At 44.7% G+C, this 22,548-nt stretch overlaps 1 protein-coding gene across 1 annotated transcript in view; it reads left to right on the forward strand.

The window, feature by feature from the left end:
- Positions 1-7,458: 7,458 nt before the first annotated feature.
- Positions 7,459-22,548, forward strand: part of LOC126188645 (odorant receptor Or2-like) — a 40,237-nt gene continuing 25,147 nt past the window's right edge. Inside the window, exon 1 of the mRNA XM_049930247.1 lies at positions 7,459-8,249. Within this exon, the coding sequence (XP_049786204.1) occupies positions 7,459-8,249 (791 nt within the window). The remainder of the gene's footprint in view (positions 8,250-22,548) is intronic.

Genomic DNA, 22,548 nt, shown 5'->3' on the forward strand with positions numbered 1-22,548 from the left:
GGTATGACGTCCAGCACGTAGCTTGCAACAGCGTACCAATAATGCACCTGCCACCACCACCAACACCGGAAGTCGAACTTTTAACAACTGCTATGAGCACTCAGGTGCTTTGGCAGATGTGCCAAGGTTGGAATGGAGAACCCTTCCGCCTTCTGTCACTGGCCAAGATGCAACCTGCCATATTCTCAGGGACAGTAACCGACGCTGTGGCTAGCTTTTTATCACTGAGGAACACAACCCATCCTCTGTCGTGCACAATCTGCCCTACCACTGACCGGGCCAGACTGGGACGCCAACACACCAGGAGATCCTCTGTCCAATCACCGCCCACACAAAGCCACCCTAGATAACGGTTATAACAGTATCACTAACCCCAGTATGGCTTGGACAAGACAACGTATTGACACCTGAATCGATGAATACAATGATTTAGTGCAGCGCGGGATTAGCGGAGCGGTCTAGGGGGCTGCAGTCATGGACTGTGCGGCTGGTCCCGGCGGAGGATCGAGTCCTCCCTCGGGCATGGGTGTGTGTGTTTGTCGTTAGGATAATTTAGGTTCAGTAGTGTGTAAGCTTAGGGACTGATGACCTTAGCAGTTAAGTCCCATTAGATCTCACACACATTTGAACGTTTTTGAACAATGATTTAGTCAACGTAGTCACAGAATAATAAGTAAAATAATTTGTAAACTGCCCATTCCGAGTCAGAGTCTATGAGAACCTAAAACAAAACAAAACAGTTTAACCAGAATGTCCAAGAACCCAGAACCAACTCTTATCCGATCACTATAGTATCCACAGTAGTAAGCAGGTATGCATCCAAGTACAGAGGCTATCGGAAGGTTTCTTTGGTCAGTTCAGTCACTAGCTGCTTCTTGATCCAAAGTGAACTTGCACTTCCGTTGCACATCCCTATAAACTGCCCGCACGCCGCAGTTCAGGGAATTTGGAAATTTGTGGTAAATTCCTATGGGACCAAACTGCTGCGGTCATCAGTCCCTAGGTCTACACGCTACGTAATCTAACTTAAACTAACTTACGCTAAGGACAACAAACACACACCCTCCGACGGGGGGAGCCGCGCGAACCATGGCAAGGCGCCTTCAGACAACGCGGCTACCCCGAGCGGCTGCAGTTGAGGGCAGCACTTGACATATTGTGAGCGCCTCCTAATACAGATCACAGTGTCTCGATAACGAAATCTGAAGCGGAGTTTGAGTCACCGTTTAGCCGGGATACGATAGTAATGGGATCACTGTTTTCTATGCAGCAGTCGATAACCCAAATTCGCACGTTATACTGAAGTGGGAATCACTATGAACCAATGTCAGACGTTCCAATCACTATAGTGGCTTCCAGTTTCCGAGCATGCATTTCTCGCAGAAATGAGAGCATCTATAGCACCAGCGAAGTCGGAAACAGTTTTTGCAGACTATCTTTTCTGCAAATGCACCGAGTATTTACCTTTTTTTCTGTATTTTACACCTTCATTGACGTCATCAACGGCTCTTCCATCACATGTAGAGCCGAGCAACGAACCAATCAGTTTTAGATATATTGAGATTGTGTCTTGTAGCCATTTTAGAATAAATTACCTAGTGAATTTAGCAGCCTCACAATCAGTATTTCTGCCACATACAAAGTTTTACTCTGACCGCGACGTACTGGATGACTGCAAAAAAGTGAAATCCGATGGCGTTGTTGCGTTTGTCACTGGTACATATCGCTCTTCAGTCATTTGGTACCCTCTGCCAATAGCGTAGAGCAAATAAATACTGGCACGTGGTTTCCAAGCAGCTGTCTAACTGACTATGTTGTCTTATGCTGGATGTGAGGATTTTCCACATGAAGCAGTTTGTGTGCGATTGCTACTGAGTTAATGTTGTTTACTTTCTTGTTAACTTATGACGTGACTTTCTTCTCATAATTCAAGCACACGTTCTTAACAATTACAATTTTATAAATGATGGAACTCTTTGCCACTCCATCCCTCAACAAGACAGGACAATGAATCGGACGAAAAATTGCATTTGTAAGAAAAATCCGGAGCTTCTTTCTATCAACTTGTAATCCTACAATTTAGATAAGATATTCCTGTTAGTATAAATAGAATAAGAATGCATACTATCATAGTGTTCGTATAAAGTACAGCCTCACCTAGAACCTGCAATCAATGATAACGCTTTATGAAGAGAAAGATGTTAAGCATACTGTATTGTATAGAGCCATGGGAATTCACTACGTCGATGTTTGACTGTGAGAAGGAGGCGGAGGAGATTAGTGTTTAACGTTCCATCGACAACTAGGTCATTAGAGACGGAGCACAAGCTCGGATTAGGGAAGGATTGTGGAAGGAAATCGGCAGTGCCCTTTCAAAGGAACCATTCCGGCATTCACCTGAAATGATTTAGGTAAATCACGGAAAACCTAAATCAGGATGGCCGCAGACTGGTTTGAACAGTCGTCCTCCCGAATGCGAGTCCAGTGTGCAAACCACTGCGCCACCTCGCTCGGTCTGACTGTGAGAATAGGGACATATTGGTGAGTGAGAAGACGCTACTTGTCCTGTATTCCAAAACTACGTTAAAATTGCAACACAAGAAGAATAATAAATAAAAAGATTTACTTAGTGTGGTTATACAGTATGACAGGAAGAATACATAATTAAACTCCTGGGAATTAACTCGTAGAAGAGTAGCGACACAGAAATAAGATACTGGAATAGATTTAGTGTTGGAATCCCCCTTCTAGTGTTAAGTTCTTCATGGTCTCCACAAATCACCTAAAGCAAATATCGAGACATTTCTTTGAGGAAAGCGTTTCCAATACAGTTCACTCTCTTGCTCCAACAGAAAAGTACCTCTATCCTTACATACATATAAAACAGGATGTATGAATGTATGATCGATTTCAACATATACTGCTTGTTATATGAGAATCAGCACTGTCGGGGGGTTTGACGCGACAGCTACAATAGGAGCAGAGATATGAGCCAAAAACGGATTTCTGCACCTGACCTGTAGGCTGTTCTACATAACAGGCATATTGTTCAGGTAGTATCACCATACCTTTCAGAGGTTGCATGAGTGGATGGGAGGATGAAGTGAACAAAGAAAGAGCTAGAAGAGAATGCACAGAGGGGGAGGATGAGATGGACAGAGAGAGAATAAGCAGTACAAGATGGACAGAGAAGACAGGAGATGTGTTGTGTGCAAGTAGTATCGACATGCCTTACAGGGGCTACTAGTGTGGACGAGTATAGCTGAGCAGAGAAAGCGAGGGTTGGGAGGAAATGGATAGTGAGAAAGAGAGGGGGAAGATGAGGTGGACATGAGAAATAGAGGAGGAGGAGATGGACAGAGAGAGTGGGAGGAGGGTATGGACAGTGGAAAGGAGGAGAATGGGATGGACAGAGAGTGGGTGAGAAGACGTGGACACAAATGGAGTGGGGAGGGAGGAGATTTGTAGAACATGTGTTTCGAATGCGTACACTAGTGAAGCTGCCAGGGAAAAGACTGCTGTATCATAATAATGCATGTATGTGTATATAAGGTATGCCCAAAATGAAAGGAAACCTTTACTGAAACAGCGTTGTATGTAATCCCAGCGGTGAATGTTTTTACCTAGAGGTCGTGTGGTGTTACTTCCAGTTGCACAAGAGAAGTTAATGGCTATGCAGCAATTTCTTCATATCTGGAGAGTTATTTCCGTAGTCTGCTGCATGATGAATTCCTACAGGTCAACACAATGAGCGGTTACCCAATTTCTTCGTGCAGAAGGGGAGCGTGCTTCACATATTTGTAGCGAGATGAAAGAGTTATATAGAAAGCAATGTCTCGCACGGTGCCTAATATTCCGGTGTATCACAGTTGTGAGGCGAGATGTATAGCCAAGAAAATATTGAGCTCCTTCTAAAATTTCATAACATCCTCCTTACAGCTCCGATATGTGCCCATCTGATACACGTATCTTTGGCCCCATGAAACAATCTTTGGAAAGTCAGAGTTTGACCTGTGACATGGAAGCGCAGAACATTAGAAAACTGGATCCGTCAGCAACTCAGGAGTTTCTAAACTGGAGCTATCCACTGCTTTCAGAAGCGCTGGCGATTATGTGCAATTGTGCTGTTCCACATCATTGTAATTATAATACTGTTCTTAAAATTCCTTTCCTACAACTTTAGTTTCGTTATCATCACGTCCTAAACCATTCCATACTTTTCAGTTAAACTTGGTACACATATCGATTACTGTCTGTAAAAAAGCGCTTTTGAGATAAGAACTACCTGGCGGCCAGGGTGATAAAAAAGCATAACTAACCGCACCCAAATCCCAGATTATACTTGTTCAGTATGTGAGATTGAGAGCACTTTGCCGGCCGCTGTGACCGAACGGTTCTAGGCGCTTCAGTCCGGAAACGCGCTGCTGCTACGGTCGCAGGTTCGAATCCTGCCTCGGGCATGGATGTGTGTGATGTCCTTAGGTTGGTTAGGTTTAAGTTGTTCTAAGTCTAGGGGACTGATGACCTCAGATGTTAAGTCCTATAGTGCTTAGAGCCATTTTGAGAGCACTTTGTGCCTTGTAACTAACTTTATATATGATCTGAAAGCCATACGAAACTTTCTCTCGCTGACATCGCCCTAAAATTTTCGTTGTTCTTGCAGCAAACCGATACGAATTCCGGTGCTGCCACTCATTCCAGAGGATACTTTTTGACAAGATAATGCACACATACTGTTTTTGTAACCCAACATGATCTGCAAAGTGTTGACATGTTGCCTTGGCCTGATCGATCACCAGATCTGTCTCTCCAATCAAGCACATATGGAACATCATTTGACAACAACTCCAGCGTCGTCCACCAACATTACTATGGATCCTTGTATTGACCAACAAAGTACAACAGTCATGGAATTCTATCTCACAATCTGTCATCAGGCAACTATACAGCACAATGCATGTACGTTTGAATTCAGCATTCTGGCGGTTACACCGGCTATTAACGCACCAGCATTTCACATTTGCAATGTCTTATCTAGTGCTTACATTAACTTGTGATCTGGGAGCCTTAATCACTTAAATATGTTACCTAGACAAACGTATACCCGAAATTTTATTACTCCACATTAATTATTTGTGTTTTGCAATTTCTTTCTGTCAGTGTATTTCGCAGAGTCTTCCCGTCTCACAACTTCGAACAATAAGGATATTTGAGAGGACATATCAACATATAATGTGCCGTGAGACCTGAAGTCGTCACCTTTAACAGTTGCTGTGTTCTTACGTCGTTGTTCCAAAGTGTAAGCTGTTGTTGTCAATAAAGGAGCTAAAAATTCATCTCAGACTATTAATGTCTAACTTCAAAGTACTCACTTTAGGATCATCGGCCGAGCGTATCATCTTTAATCTGAAGGCCTGTAATTTTGGTTATATATTGTTGTGTATTATGGGCTTACAACGCATGAAAGTAAAAAAAAAAAAATAGCATGAGAGGGAAGGAAAGCTGCCTATTATTGTGACTGTATGATCATTGGATACGTGGTAGGCCTCCTACATTTAACCAAGTCACTTAGTTCTTCTACATTACTCTCGTATGCAGCTACTCTTATTGTTTGGAGCAGTTCTCTCTCATAACTGAATAAAAATTGGTCCCACTTCATTTTCTTTTATTATGAATAAGATTTTCATGATGATATAGCGTTACGCTTGTCAGCAAAACAAGTGCTGGAAAGAGAGATCTTTTTCCACAGTTTTCCGAATTGCTCTCCGATGACCTATGGAATTTGTCTGAAAAAATAAGTCACACAATTCAATATGCTATCTTGAGGAAAAAATTTCTGAGAATGTATGTTTGGAGCACTGCATTACATGGTAATGGAACGGGGATATTTAAATAAACTCCGTTTCACCCTATTTTACATTCAACGGCTGCATTACATTTGCATTAATAACATCATCATTTATTATATTATACTTAAAGACTGGGAAAATCGGAACAGAAGAGAATCGAAGCATTTGAGATGTGGTTCAACAGAAGAACATTGAAAATTAGGTTGACTGATAAAGTAGGGACTGAGGAGGTTCTCCGCGGTATCGGCGAGAGAAGCCGACAGTAACAAGAAGAAGGGGAGTGATGGCAGGACATCTGTTAGGCTATCAGGAAATAACTCCCATGACACTAGGGGGAGCTGCAGAGGGTAAAAATGTAGAGAAAGACAGAGATTGGGTATATCGAGCAAATAACTGAGGACACAGGTTGCCAAAGGAAAAAAAATCTTCAATTAGGAGAAGTTACCTTATCTAGTGCCTCAACGTAGCCTAGTAGCCCATTGGTTAGGAAACTTATTTAGACGGTATTGGAATTTATGGAAAGCGAAACGCAATACACGTAAAAATGTTGGTGCTCCTTCTTATAACTATTGTGGGACTCAAACGTACTACAGAAAATCTAACAGTAAGAATCGGTTTAGACCTTTTGTTTATAGTTATTAGTACTTACATAATACTGAAAAAGACGAACGACGCAATTTATTAAAAATTAAATTCACGTGTAGCTGTAATCAGATCCTTTCCTCATGTCAGCAGTGAGACTGTTGGACTAAGTCTCTATCGCGTGTTACTTCCACGGTATTCCTAAAAATTCATTATGATTTGATTTACAGGTTAAATGAAGTCTAGTGCGGTACCAGCTCCGAACTCAGATATACTTGCTTCAGCGCGTAGGTGACTTTTATTTGACAGCAGGGGAAAGTCAGCTGTATTATCGATCTTCTATTCATCTGTTCGGAGAAACAACGGTTCTTCGTAATAAATTAGGAAGTAGAATTTCAAAATGTTTCATTAATCAGTTTAAAATATAGATATAGCTGTACAGAGCTAGGCTGTGTTTACAAATGGTTTGTAATTACACGTAATGTTAAGTGCGTCTTGTTAACTATTCACTCGTGAATCTTCTCGTTGTGGCGTGTGAAGTAAGATTTGTACCGAGAGTAATATTCCCTTTGAGCACGATATTGTAATGAAACCTCACGAAGCAGAACTCGATATCAGGATGTATCACTTATGCATTGCCGCATATAATTCTAGTTACTCCTACACAACAGTTAACGTATAGCAGATGTTCTAAGCTACGTACGTTGGAGTGACGTAAGACCACTACTGTCACTGCACCATACACCTTTAATTAACAAGATTCTGCTAAGCTTATTAGGAATTCTCTTTATGGTGCATCGATGTCAGCACGACGGCACGTAAGCGGTGAACGAAAAATGCTTACCGTCTCTGTATTGATCTCTCGTCGGTTTCCACTGTACAAAAAATGATGGTTCGGGGGAGAACACATCCACCGGGTAGGACACTCTTCCGTATTGTCGATCTGTGGAGCTGGCAGCGGAATAGAGCTTAAATCTAAAGGTACTTACTTCCGCCTGGACAGTCTGGTGTAAGCTGCTGTCCGCCCATGGGCTGGGATTCGGAAGAAAGTCAGCCACTGACGTGGCAGTACACGGGGGGCTCCGTGCTCAAGTGCGACCTGCGCATGCTGCACCTGATTGGCGTGTGGCCCCTTTCAGGTACGCGGCTGTATCGATGCCTCGTGACTGTCGTCATCGCTCTTTGTTTCGGGCACTTCGTCGAGGCCGTGATCCATCTCTGCACGCTGGACGGATATCTGGAAGACTTCACCTTGGCTCTGTCCAACATCTCGTTTGTTATCGTGGGTGTCCTCAAAGTGACCTTCTTCTTGAGGTATGAGTGTGCCTACTGCCGCCTGGTGCGATGGCTGGACGACCTGGTGACCAGCCAGAGGGAGTACACTCGAGGAAGACCACAGCTCGAGGAGATTTCCGCTGGAGCCCAGAGGCTCGCTCGGCGCATTACCAAAGCGTTCACCGTGTACGACGCTATTGTGGTCCTCGCATGGACGCTGGTGCCACTTACAGCGCCACCCGAAGCCAAAAGATTGCCTTTCGAGCAGCTGCCCTTGACGGAGGAGAGCCCGTACTCCCTTTACGCGCTGTCCTACGCCATACAGGGCGCCTCCACGTTATGGATCGCTGTAATCAGCGTTCAGATGGACTGCTTCTTCACGGCCGTCATGATACACGCCGCTTCTCAGCTCAGGATACTATCCTTGCGCATATCTGACCTTCAGCTGGGAAACGGTCACCTGCAACTTGAGGACAATGGCTCACTTGATGGCATGTACGAGGAACTACGTTTGTGCATACACACTCACCAGGATATCGCAAGGTACATATAGGCAGTAAAGCTCTTTGCAATAGCTCATTGATGTTATATAAATGATGAAACCGAACTCAACCGACTAAATGTCGATTGTTCAGGAATATTTTCGGAGTATTTGGTACAAGGGAACCGTAGTCTCTGGTGGCTCAAGACAGAGAAATTAAACAATTATACTTTATTCCATTTCTTGTCCGAATTACCTAAATATCTGTGAAAATACCTTCATAACTGTGCGAAAGATTTCAGTATGCAATCATTTGAACTCGAAAGGATCCGGTTCTTGTAGGCACTTTTTTACAAACGAAAAGCACTGCAACATAGTTGCCATCTCAGAGAATCAGTAAATATTCCGATGAAAAAACTCACGTGATATCTCCTAAAATCTCGTAGGACCTCCTTTCTCCTGGCGTAGTGTAGCAACTCGACGTGCGTGACACGGGCTCAACAAGTCGTTGGGAGACCCCTGCACAAATGCTGAGCCACGCTGCCTCTGCAGCCGTCCACAATTGGGAGAGTGTTGCCTGTGCAGGCTTTTGTGCACGAACCGAACTCTCGATTATGTCCCATAAATTTTCGATGGGATTCATGCTGGGAGACGCGGGTCGATAAATCATTCGCTCGAATTGTCCAGAATGTTCTTCAAAAGAATAGAAAGCATTTGTGGCCCAGTGATATGGCGCATTGTCATCAATAAAAATTCCGTGGGTATTTGGCAAGTTAAAGTCCATAAAAATGGTCTCCAAGTATCTGATCATAACCATTCCCTGCCACTTTTTTACGTAAAGACAGCTCACAAACGCAGAAGGACTGCGACGTAGTTGTCATCTCAGTGGATCAGCACAGTATATCGTTTTTGCGTCGATTTCGTGTCCACTGGACTCAGAGAATGCGGATTCCGTGTAGGTCATCTCTTCACCAGTAAGCCTATCAGTACTGCTGTGCATCACTGTTACCATGCACCTAACACTGCCGGAAAGACTAACCCGAGAAAGAATCCATCAGGACTGAATGCAAACTTTAGTCGAAGTGGGTGTTACTGTTGTCTACAGTGAACACCGTGAGCAAATGGAACACGTTTGTTTCCAAACAGGACGCATGGCGCATAGGGTCGACAATTTTAACTACTATGTAGATGTTTTCAGTGCTATACGGAAAGGTAAACAGAGGTGAGAAATGCAATTACTGTGTGACGAGCAAAAGTTATGTCAAAATAGTCCGAAAATATCTCTGAACAGCCTCTGACATTCAGTCGGAGGTGTTCTGATTCATCCTCTATACTGTATTTGATCCATTTGGTTGCAACAAATTTCAAGTTTTGAATTCTTAGTTTGTGCTAGAAAATTATGAATTGCCTCGGGGAAACGATCTGTTGATACACACAATGCCGGCCGCGGTGGCCGAGCGATTCTAGGTGCTTCAGTCCGGAAACGCGCTGCTGCTACGGTCGCAGGTTCGAATCCTGCCTCGGGCATGGATGTGTGTGATGTCGTAAGGTTTAAGTAGTTCTAAGTCTAGGGGACTGATGTTGAGTCCCATAGTGCTTAGAGCCATTTGAACCATTTTTTGATACACACCATGGATTCTGAAAATATCGTTCTCGTGAAGCACAATTAGCTCATTATTCTCTAGAAGTAATGAGTCATAACCGGCCGGGGCTCTCAAATTGATCCAGTATTTCTATATTCCAGAAGCTTCTAAGCATGTCGCGAGAGTGGGGAGTATCGTCTTAGTTGTGCTACTGGTTTTGTGATATCCTGTCAGAAAGGTCAGATCTGGTAATAACTGATGGAAAGTCATCCACTAAAACAGAAGCGATGTCTGGCGTTCCCCAAGGAACTATTATTGGCCATATGCTGTTTCTGAGTTATATAAATGTGGCAGGAAACAATTTGAGCTCTCATCTCAGAGTTGTTTTACAAATGATGCTGTCATCAGATTATCAAACCAATTGCAAAATGATTTAGTCGAGGTATCTGCACAGGTTTCATATTGGTTTTATATATGCTGAGAAGACCCTATACAGATTGTCATTTTATTATTATATAGTCTTGTGTTGGTCTTTCTACATTTGATGGTACTGTTTTGTTGCGGTGACATGAAAATATAGAGATTTGGGAACCAGATTTTAAATTGTAAGACATTTCCAGGGGCAGATGTGTACTCTGACCATAATTTATTGGTTATGAACCATAGATTAAAACTGAAGAAACTGCAAAAAGGTAGGAATTTAAGGAGATGGAACTTAGGTAAACTGAAAGAACCAGAAGCTGGAGAGAGTTACAGAGGAAGCGTTAGGGAACTATTGACAAGAAAAGGTGAAAGGAATACAGAAGAAGAATGGGTAGCTTTGAGAGATGAGATAGTGAAGGCACCAACGGTTCAAAATCAAATGGCTCTGAGCACTATGGGACTTAACTTCTGAGGTCATCAGTCCCCTAGAACTTAGAACTACTTAAACCTAACTAACCTAAGGACATCACACACATCCATGCCCGAGGCGTAGCGGTCGCTTGGTTCCAAACTATAGCGCCTAGAGTCGCTCGGCCATCCAAGGCAGCAAAGGACTGAGTAAGTAAAAACACAAGGGCTAGTAGAAATTGTTGGGAAATACAAGATATATTGAATTTAATTGATGAAAGGAGAGAATATAAAAATGCTTTAAATGAAGCAGTTGAAAGGGAATACAAACGTCTAAAAAATGAGACTGACAGGAAGTGCAAAAGGCTTGAGCTGGCATGGCTTGAAGACAAATGTAAGGATTTAGAAGCATATACCTCCAAGGCAAAGATAGATGCCTCCTACAGGAAAATTAAAGAGACGTTTGGTGAAAAAAGAACTACCTGTATAAATATCAAGAGCTCAGATGGAAAGTAAAGTCCTAAGCAAAGAAGGGAAAGCAGAAGCTGGAAGGAGTATATAGAGGGTCTATAGAAACGAGGTATATTTGAGGTCAATATTATGGAAATAGAAGACGACGTAGATGAATATGAGATAGGAGATATGATGCTGCGTGAAGAATTTGTCAGAGCTCTGAAAGACCTAAGTCGAAACAAGGCCCCAAGGCCCCGGGAGTTGACAACATTCCTCTAGATCTATTGATAGCCTTGGGAGAGCCACCCATGACAAAACTCTTCCATCTGGTGAGCAAGATGTATGAGACAGGCGAAACACCCTCAGGCTTCAAGAAGAATGCAATAAATCCAATTCCAAAGAAAGCAGGTGCTGAAAAATATGAAAATTTCCGAACTATCAGTTTAATAAGCCACGATTGCAAAATACTAACACGAATTCTTTAAAGAAGAATGGGAAACCCGGTAGACACGACCTCGGAGAAGATCAGTTTGGATTGCGGAACAATGTAGGAATACATGAGGCAATGCTAATCCTACGACGTCTTGTAAAGGATAGGTTAGGAAAGGCAAACCTACGATTATAGCATTTGCTGACTTACAGAAGGCTTTGGACAATGTTGACTGGAATATTCTCTTTCAAATTCTGAAGGTGGCAGGGGCAAAATACAGGGAGCGAAAAGCTATTTACAATTTGTACAGGAATCAGATGGCAGTTTTCAGAGTTGTGGGGCATCAAGGGAAAGCAGCGGTTGGGAAGCGAGTGAGGCTGAGCTGTAGCCTGTTTCCGATGTTATTCAATTTGTATATTGAGCAAGCAGTAAAGGAAACAAAAGAAAAATTTGCAGTAGGATTGAAGTCCAGGGAGAAGAAAAAAAAACTTGGAGGTTTGCCAAAGACATTTTAATTCTGTCAGAGACAGTAAAGGATTTAGAAGAGAAGTTGAACCGAATGGACAGTACATTGAAAGGAGGACATGAGATGAACATCAACAAAAATAAGTCAAGGATAATTGAATGTAGTCGAATTAAATTAGGTAATGCTAAGAGAATCGGAGTGGGAAAAGAGACATTTAAAGTAGTAGATGACTTTTGATATTTGGGCAGGAAAATAACTGATGATGGTCGTAGTAGAGAGTATTTAAAATGTGAACTGGCAATGACAAGAAAACCGCTTCTGAAGAAAAGAAATTTGTTAACATCGAGTATAGATTTCAATGTCAGGAACTCTTTTCTGAAAGTATTTGTATAGAGCGTAGAGATGTGCGGAAGTGAAACATGGACGATAAACAGTTTAGATAAGAGGAGAATAGAATCTATCGAAATTTGGTGCAACAGAATAATGTTCAGATTAGATGGGCTGATCACTTAACTAATAAGGAGGTACTGAACAGAATTGGGGAGAAAAGAAATTAGTGGCACAACCTGAACAGAGAACGGATCGGTTGGCAGGACACTAATTTAGTACTGGATGGAAGGCTGGGGGTAAAAATCGTAGAGGGAGACCAAGAAATGAATAGATGAAGATTCAGAAGGGTGTAGGTTGCAGTAGTTACTCGGAGATGAAGAGACTTGCACAGGATAGAGTAGCATGGAGAGCTGCATCTAACCAGACTTTGGACTGAAGACCACATCAACAGCAACATGTGTATGGTGCGAGAAGTGCCTATTGACCACAAATAATGAAAAATGTGAGATCACTCGCATGATTACTAAAAGGAATCCGTTAAATTTCGGTTACACGATAAATCACCCAAATACAAAGGGTGCCAATTCAACTAAATATCTATGGATATCAACTACAAACAAATTGGAACGATCACATACATATGATGGAGTGGAAGGCAAACCAAAAACTGCGTTTCATTGGCAGAATACTTAGAAGATGCAACAGATCTACCAAAGAGACTGCCTACGCTACGCTTGCTAGTTCTCTGCTAGAGTATTTGCTGTGTGGTGTGGGATCCTTACAGATAGTACTGACTCAGAACATGGAAAAAGTTCAAAAAAGTGCAACCTGTATTGTATTATCGCGGAGTAGGATAGAGAATGTCACCAATATGATACTCGAGTTGGGGTACCGATCATTAAAAAAATACCTTTTTCATTGCGGCGCGAATCTTTTAATGAAATTTCAGTCTCCAACGTTCCCACGGGCTGATCGAGAGTGGAAAGGTAGAGAAATGGAGTGAAAGTGGTTCGATGAACCCTCTGCCAGGCACTTAAGTGTAAACTGCAGAGTAATCATGTGGGTGTAGATTAGGCTCATTTCCCGCTACATTATAGTTTCCTAGTTCCCCCTTAACTCAAACATAACCATACTGACGGAAAAAATTCCAACATCAAGAAGAAGTTGTATAAGGTAAACGGAGGTTAGTATATGGGTTACTACGTCTGAAAAATGACGCCTATTCAAATTTCGCGATAGTTGCGAGAGAAAGACAAGTGTGTGGATGCAAAACAGTTTTACTTTAAAGACACGCTGTAAAGCCTGTGAGCATTAGTTACCTTTGTGATTGGCCTGACGCAGTTATCAAAACCTCACTGAGGTTGAACTAACACATCAAAAAAAGTTTTGCATCACCACGGTTCCGAGAGATCCAGAACCTGTACAGGAAAGTGGAATAGAGATCAACATAAACATCATTTCCGCCATTTTTATTGCTCATGAAAACCAGACGTTGCATGTTATACCACCGTACAGCTAGACCTTCAGAGGTGGTGGTCCAGATTGCTGTACACTTCAGTACGTCTAATACCCAATAGCACGTCCTCTTGCATTGATGCATGCCTGTATTCGTCGTGGTATACTATTCACAAGTACATCAAGGAACTGTTGGTCCAGATCGTCCCACTCCTCAACAGCGAATCGGCGTAGATTCCTCAGAGCGTTTGGTGGGTCACGTTGTCCATAAACAGCCCTTTTCAATGTATCCCAGGCATGTTCGATAGGATTCATGTCTGGAGAAATTCTGGCCACTCTAGTCGAGCGATGTCTTTATCCTGAAGGAAGTCATTCACAAGATGGGAGCGCGAATTGTCATCATGAAGACGAATGCCTCGCCAATATACTGCCGTTGTGGTTGCACTATCGGTCGGAGGATAGCATTTGTTGTGGTTGGCAGGGGAGCCAACGCCGTTTTACTAAAGGAGGCCAAAATGCACGCGTTTTAGCTCACGCAGGCTGGCGTGAGGTCTGGAACAGGACAAGGAAATTAGAAATTAGAAAAACGGACGTAGCTGGTGGAATACTTAACTTTAATCCATCAATGATGAACGTCGGTCTTGACGGTACATGATTCACAATATCAATAGTAACTGATAATGGCGCCTTGCTAGGTCGTAGCAAATAAAGTAGCTGAAGGCTATTCTAAACTATCGTCTCGGCAAATGAGAACGTAAGTAGGTAGTGAACCATCGCTAGAAAAGTCGGCTGTACAACTGGGGCGAATGCTAGGAAGTCTCTCTAGACCTTCCGTGTGGATGCGCTCGGTCTGCAATCACTGATAGTGGCGACACGCGGGTCTGACGTATACTAACGGACCGCGGCCGATTTAAAGGCTACCACCTAGCAAATGTGGTGTCTGCCGGTGACACCACAGCATTCATGTATCGTAAAGCCGTTACGGCTTCCATGACCACCAGCGGCGTACGTCGGCCCCACATAATGCCACCCCAAAATATCAGGGAACCTCCATCTTGCTGCACTCGCTGGACAGTGTGTCTAAGGCGTTCAGCCTGACCGGGTTGCCTCCAAACACGTCTTCAACGATTGTCTGGTTGAAGGCATATGCGACACTCATTGCAGAAGAGAACGTGATGCCAATCCTGAGCGGTTCATTCGGCATGTTGTTGGGCCCATTTTTAGCGCGCTGCATGGTGTCGTGGTTGGAAAGATGGACCACGCCATGGACGTCAGGAGTGAAGTTGATGGACCTCGCCACGGCTGTTGGGAGTGAAGTTGCGTATCATGCAGCCTATTGCGCACAGATTAGTCGTAACACAACGCCCTGTGGCTGCACGAAAAGCATTATTCAACATGGTTGCGTTGCTGTCAGGATTCCTCCGAGACATAATCCGTAGGTAGCGGTCATCCACTATAGTAGCAGCCCTTGGGCGGCCTGAGCAAGGCATGTCATCGACAGTTCCTGTCTCTCTGTGTCTGCTCCATCTCCGAACAACATCGCTTTGGTTCACTCCGCGACGCCTGGACACTTCCCTTGTTGAGAGCCCTTCCTGGCACGAAGTAACAATGCGGACGCGATCGAACCGCGGTATTGAACGTCTAAGCATTGTTGAATTAAAGATAACAACGGCCGTGTACCTCCTTCCTGGTGGAATGCCTGGAACTGATCGGCTGTCGGACCCCCTCAGTGTAATAGGCGCTGCTCATGCATGGTTGTTTACATCTTTGGGCGGATTTAGTGACATCTCTAAACAATGAAAGGGACTGTGTCTGTGATACAATATTCACAGTCAATGTCTATCTTCAGGAATTCCGTGAATCGGGGTGATGCAAAACTTTTTTTGATGTGTGTAGATTGTGTAATAGGACTACGAGAAGCTGGATGTTCCCACCGCGATATTACATAAAGACTTGGCAGGAATGTGACTACTGTGCATGATTGCTGGCTGGAGGTCACGGGAAGGTCACGTGAAGATCGGGCTCCGGACGGCCACTTGGTGTTACTGACAGGGAAGACAGTCTTGTTCGGCGTGTTACTGCGCCGCATCGTACTGCTTCTGCAACAACAATTCGAGCAGCAGATGGGACACCCGTGGCACAACAAATTGTTACAAACCCGTTGCTTTACGGATATCTCCGAGCCGGATGCCCTGTTGCGTGCATTCCACTGAACTGAAACATCTGTTGTATGCGACTCCAGTGGAGTCAAGCGAGAGCTCATTGGATGGTGGAGTGGATGCCTGTGTGCTTTCTGACAAAGGCTGGTTCCGCTTCGGTGTATGTGATGGCCGTGTGTTGGTTAGAAGGAGGCTAGATGAGCGACTGCAACCAATCTGTCAGCAGCCTACAAACACTGGTCCTGCACGTTGGGTTTTAGTCTGGGTTGCGATTTCTTATGACAATAGGAGCACTGTCGTGGGTATCCCACGCACCCTGACTGCAGAAATGTACGTTAGCCTGCAGCACCTGTTGTGGTGCCGCTATGAATTGTATCCAATGATATAATGCTATTTAACATACCGCTGTTTTAACCCAACAAGGCCTACAAAGTGCCAACACGTTGTCTTGGCCTGCTCGATATCTGTCTCCAACCGAGCACATACGGGACACCATCGGACTACAGATCCAGATAACAACATTAATCATCGCTGTGTCGACCATGTAAGTGCAACAGGTATGGGACTCCGTCCCACAAACTGACATCCTGTTCCTGTACAACGCAATTCACGCAAGTCTGTATGCTTATACTGAACATTCTGGCGGTTACACCGGCTATTAATGTACCAGCTTTTCTCGTGCTAACATTAACCTGTGAACTTGCAACATTAATCACTTAAATAAGTTACCCAGATAAATTTATTGCGAAATTTAATTACACTATATTAATTATTCCTTAGTGTTAGAATTTTTATTCTTATTTGTACGTAAAGAACACCTTAAATACTCGAATTAGTACAATTCTTCTGAAGGTATGTTCCAGTTTGTGATGTAGAAGAATGTAGCATGATTTCAGATCTTGCTGCATAGGTTCACGAGGGAATGCTTAATGACGTTCGTTGTTCACTGATGGAAACGGCAAGCATCACACCACGAACACCTTCACAACAGGTTACCAAAGTGATGCTCCAGTATTTCTATGTGGAATTTGTTGATTAAAATTTCATCCTTGTGCTATCTTTTTTTTTCATTTCACATGAAGTCATCCCTACAAATGAAGAAAGATGTGAGTACCAGACCATGATTGGTTGTGTTTAACGGTTCGGATGTTTTTCAGCTTGAGACTGCAACATACCGTGCCCTGGACTTGGAGGAGGAATCATTGACGTAAAGGACTTGGGATCATCGTACAGATAGGTCACAAAGCTGTATTGCAATGACAGTAGACAGAGTGTTGACGATAAAGACGTAGGATTACAGTGTGTCAAGAATAGGGACAGGTCCCTGCAGATGGTCTACACCACGAGAACGTCGTACGATTGTTAGACTGGCTTTGCTGAATAGACGATGACAACGGTTGAAATTCAGGCAGATAATATAGACAGAGTGTCGTCACTAAACGTCAGGAACAGATTACCGGAAGCTGGGTTGAGATCTCGAGATGGCCTTCGCCGATTATCAGTGACACTCTGGCCGAAAGCCTAGTACACTACTAGCGACAAATTCGCGCGACACTGTATGTGGGTACTTCCGACACGTTGTATCGCGGCAGTCTCTGTACGGTGTCGTAGATCCACAGCTTCAGAATCAGTTGAACTACCGAAACAGGCAAATGTCAAAAGAAACAGGTTATAACTGGTATCAAGCGGCAAAGATTAGGTAACCAACGACAATAGCGGTACAAAATCATCTTTTATGCACGTAAAATGTGGTATTTTTATGTGGATGAGTGAATCTTAACTTACTTAATATACACTGAAGGAAAAAAATCGCAGTACTAAAAAATAATTAATGTAGAATAATTAAATTTCGGGAATACATTTGCCTACGTAATATATCTGAATAACATTGCAATATCACAGTTTAATATAAGCAAGAGGTAAACGATTGGAAACGTGAAATCCTGGTACGATCGGAGTAATCGCCAGAATGTTTAATGTAAGCGTGCAGATGTGCATGCGTTGTGTTGTACAGATGCTACATGTCAGTTTGTGGGATGGAGTTCCTTGCCTGTCGCACGTGGTCAGTCAATATAGGAACGGTTAATGCTGTTGTGGATGTCGCTGGAGTTGTCGTCCGATGATGTCGCTGACCTCCTTCTTACCAATACACGGCCATCACTACCACTGAAGCAGATCCAGCTTTCATCAGAAAACACAACAGATCTTCACCCTCCACCAATGAACTCTCGCTTTTCGCCACTGAAGTCACAAAAATACACTCCTGGAAATGGAAAAAAGAACATATTGACACCGGTGTGTCAGACCCACCATACTTGCTCCGGACACTGCGAGAGGGCTGCACAAGCAATGATCACACGCACGGCACAGCGGACACACCAGGAACCGCGGTGTTGGCCGTCGAATGGCGCTAGCTGCGCAGCATTTGTGCACCGCCGCCGTCAGTGTCAGCCAGTTTGCCGTGGCATACGGAGCTCCATCGCAGTCTTTAACACTGGTAGCATGCCGCGACAGCGTCGACGTGAACCGTATGTGCAGTTGACGGACTTTGAGCGAGGGCGTATAGTGGGCATGCGGGAGGCCGGGTGGACGTACCGCCGAATTGCTCAACACGTGGGGCGTGAGGTCTCCACAGTACATCGATGTTGTCGCCAGTGGTTGGCGGAAGGTGCACGTGCCCGTCGACCTGGGACCGGACCGCAGCGACGCACGGATGCACGCCAAGACCGTAGGATCCTACGCAGTGCCGTAGGGGACCGCACCGCCACTTCCCAGCAAATTAGGGACACTGTTGCTCCTGGGGTATCGGCGAGGACCATTCGCAACCGTCTCCATGAAGCTGGGCTACGGTCCCGCACACCGTTAGGCCGTCTTCCGCTCACGCCCCAACATCGTGCAGCCCGCCTCCAGTGGTGTCGCGACAGGCGTGAATGGAGGGACGAATGGAGACGTGTCGTCTTCAGCGATGAAAGTCGCTTCTGCCTTGGTGCCAATGATGGTCGTATGCGTGTTTGGCGCCGTGCAGGTGAGCGCCACAATCAGGACTGCATACGACCGAGGCACACAGGGCCAACACCCGGCATCATGGTGTGGGGAGCGATCTCCTACACTGGCCGTACGCCACTGGTGATCGTCGAGGGGACACTGAATAGTGCACGGTACATCCAAACCGTCATCGAACCCATCGTTCTACCATTCCTAGACCGGCAAGGGAACTTGCTGTTCCAACAGGACAATGCACGTCCACATGTATCCCGTGCCACCCAACGTGCTCTAGAAGGTGTAAGTCAACTACCCTGGCCAGCAAGATCTCCGGATCTGTCCCCCATTGAGCATGTTTGGGACTGGATGAAGCGTCGTCTCACGCGGTCTGCACGTCCAGCACGAACGCTGGTCCAACTGAGGCGCCAGGTGGAAATGGCATGGCAAGCCGTTCCACAGGACTACATCCAGCATCTCTACGATCGTCTCCATGGGAGAATAGCAGCCTGCATTGCTGCGAAAGGTGGATATACACTGTAGTAGTGCCGACATTGTGCATGCTCTGTTGCCTGTGTCTATGTGCCTGTGGTTCTGTCAGCGTGATCATGTGATGTATCTGACCCCAGGAATGTGTCAATAAAGTTTCCCCTTCCTGGGACAATGAATTCACGGTGTTCTTATTTCAATTTCCAGGAGTGTATGTGGTTTGGGGTCAGTGGAATGAACGCTCTAGGGCGTCTGGCTCTGAGATGTCCTTGAAGTAACCGATTTGTAACCGTTCGTTGTGTCACTGTGGGGCCAACTGCTGCTCAGACTGCTGGTGCACATGCAGTGCAATGCGCCAGAACATGTTATATCCATGGAAGGCAAGTAGAAACTGACTCGGAAAAAGTATAGACTAAAACGAGTTAAGTACCATTGGCGCATGTTTCCAGCTTCAATGGGGAACCTGAGACTTTTGTTTCGCGACAGTCGCGGAACACGAGAAAAATGTCGCGGAACAGCCCTGAAACTTGTCCCGCTACGTGTATACGATGCTATAGACAATAAAAGACTTGCTCGGCATAGAGCCAGAGTCAACTGGAACGCTGAATGGCGTTCCTGAACGGCCAGTGATGAATGTCGTATTTATGGCGGTCAGATCAACACAGATCTGACCGGTAGACGGATTGTAGAAACGTCGATTCACGAGACTGGATATCAGCGATTCCTAGAATCCAGGAGTGATCAACTGTTGAATATGGTTCAAATGACTCTGAGCACTATGGGACTTAACTACTGAGGTCATCAGTCCCCTAGAACTCAGAACTACTTAAACCAAACTAACCTAAGAACATCACACACATCCATGCCAGAGGCAGGATTCGAACCTGTGACCGTAGCGGCCGCGCGGTTCCAGACTGTAGCGCCTAGAACCGCTCGGCCACTCCGACCGGCTGTTGAATATGTAAAGAATTTGTAATTGTTAAACGGAGACCGAATGCTCACTAGTATGTAGCATGTTGTCGTAGCCTTGATGATTGGTGTCCTAAATTGCACTTTCCAGCAGGAAGCTGCTAGGACCAATATTGCAGTTCACACCACGAACACACAGAGTTCCACTACTGTTTAAAGAAAGTGAAACACCAAGACCGAGAGAGATGATCACAAAGAAATTTATTCGATCGATTAGAGACATGAGAGAAAAAAAAGTGATTATCATTACAGAGCTGTACAAACACTGTGACTAGAAATTCAGTATGGCTTAACGCCACCACGTGCTGCAGTCACTAGACATCGTGGAACGGAATCAAAGAGAGCCTGAATATGTTGTTCGGGAATACTCTGCCACGCGGTTTCTAGACGCGTCCGCAAAGCAGCAACTCTGGCGGCAGGATGACCTAAATGAAAAAGCCGCCGACCGACCATATCCCAAACATGTTCGATGGGCGATATGTGAGGCAGACGGGCAAGCCAGAAAAGCAGTGGTACACGCCATTCTTCGAAGAAGACTTGCACCTTCCTCTCTACATGCGGCCAGCCATTGTACTGTTGAAATATGCCAAGTGGAATGGCCTGCAAGAAGGACAGTGCCTCAGGCTGTAAAACCTAATGTAGTGGTAGCTATTCAGACTTCCCTCTAGACGTAGGAGGCAAGATCACGTGGTACAGGCAATGGCGCCCCATACCATTATATTTGCCATATGTCGCTCTACCGCTCAACAATATAGTCTGACCGACTATGTTCACCATGGCGATGTCAAACGCTTATGCGGCCATCACTGTTGGACAAGATGAAGCGGGACTCGTCACATAACACTATATTGTGCCACTCAGAGCGCCAGTGTCAGCGTTCACGTGCCCATTGCTGTCTGTGGCGGTGGTGTGTTCTGGTCAATGGAAGCAGTTGCAATGACATGCGTGCCACCATTCCAGGCCATAGGAGATGATGTCGAACCGTCAAAACAAACATGTCCATATCCATTGCAGTGCTCCAGTGTCGTGCCAACACTGTGGACAAAATGGCGGTCATCTCACAATGTGATCAAATTGCATCACCCAGTAACCTGTTGGCGCTGTGTATGGCCCTTTTCTCTCCTTCGCTTCCACATACATCTCACAGTTAAATTAGTGTCCTGTGTATTAACTGCAGTGTCACAGAACGACAGACACGCACGCCAAAGGCCAATCATTCTACCCCTCTCGAACGCTCTCACATGCCGATATTACACTCTGTGGTGTCAGCGAGACATAGTGGCACTTGGTTACACTTTTACACTTCGTATGCTGGCTCCGCACCGACTGAGCGTTGCGTAAGTTTGACCTGTCTGGTCACACAAAAGGGGGCGATGTTGGACCTACGTGCACGCCACCTTTCTGACATTTAAACAACTTATTATAGTTCCACTGTACTGCACCTGCTCTTATCATGGCGTGTTGCACACCGTTGCTACTGAACATTTCACTTTCCACAAACGGTGCTGTATACAGGGTTTTACAAAAAGGTACGGCCAAACTTTCAGGAAACAGTCCTCACACACAAAGAAAGAAAATATGTTACGTGGACATGTGTCCGGAAACGCTTACTTTCCATGTTAGAGCTCATTTTATTAATTCTCTTCAAACTAGTCTTTTTGCAGTTTGTCTGGGAGATATCTGCCTCTGTGTCAGATTAGTGTGGTCGACACGTTGCTCTTTCCGTTGATCAGGCAGTTTTTGCAAATAGTTCTTCTAGTGTACGAGATGAGTAGTATGAACGGCGATTCGCGAGGGTATCTAATCGTGTTTCATCGCGTTCAGTAGTGCTAGGGTACTGATGCAGTTTGCGTGACAGAGTACAACATGTTTGTCATCCTTGGTTCCATAGGCTTAAGAGGAATTATAGGAGAAACTGCAGACTGAATTGTGAGTAATAAAGAAATGGGATGCTTATTGTCACCTGCGACTCTGTTAAACCCTTACAAGCAATTCTGCAAAAACGGGAGGATTTGACGATGATAGCCTGCGTATTAGAGCACACAAAAATCAAGGTAAATGAGGTAATATAACAGGAAAACTCTAATTCAGAGTACAAAGTACCTCTTGCTTGTGTCATAGGTATCATGGAACGCAGCGAATGAGAAAAAAGTTTCAGTAATTGCCATACAAGCTGCCGTCGTCCGCCTAACATTGTGCACATCATTCCAGAAGAAC

This window comes from Schistocerca cancellata, chromosome 5 (genome assembly GCF_023864275.1).
Source record: "Schistocerca cancellata isolate TAMUIC-IGC-003103 chromosome 5, iqSchCanc2.1, whole genome shotgun sequence".
Lineage (NCBI taxonomy): Eukaryota > Metazoa > Arthropoda > Insecta > Orthoptera > Acrididae > Schistocerca > Schistocerca cancellata.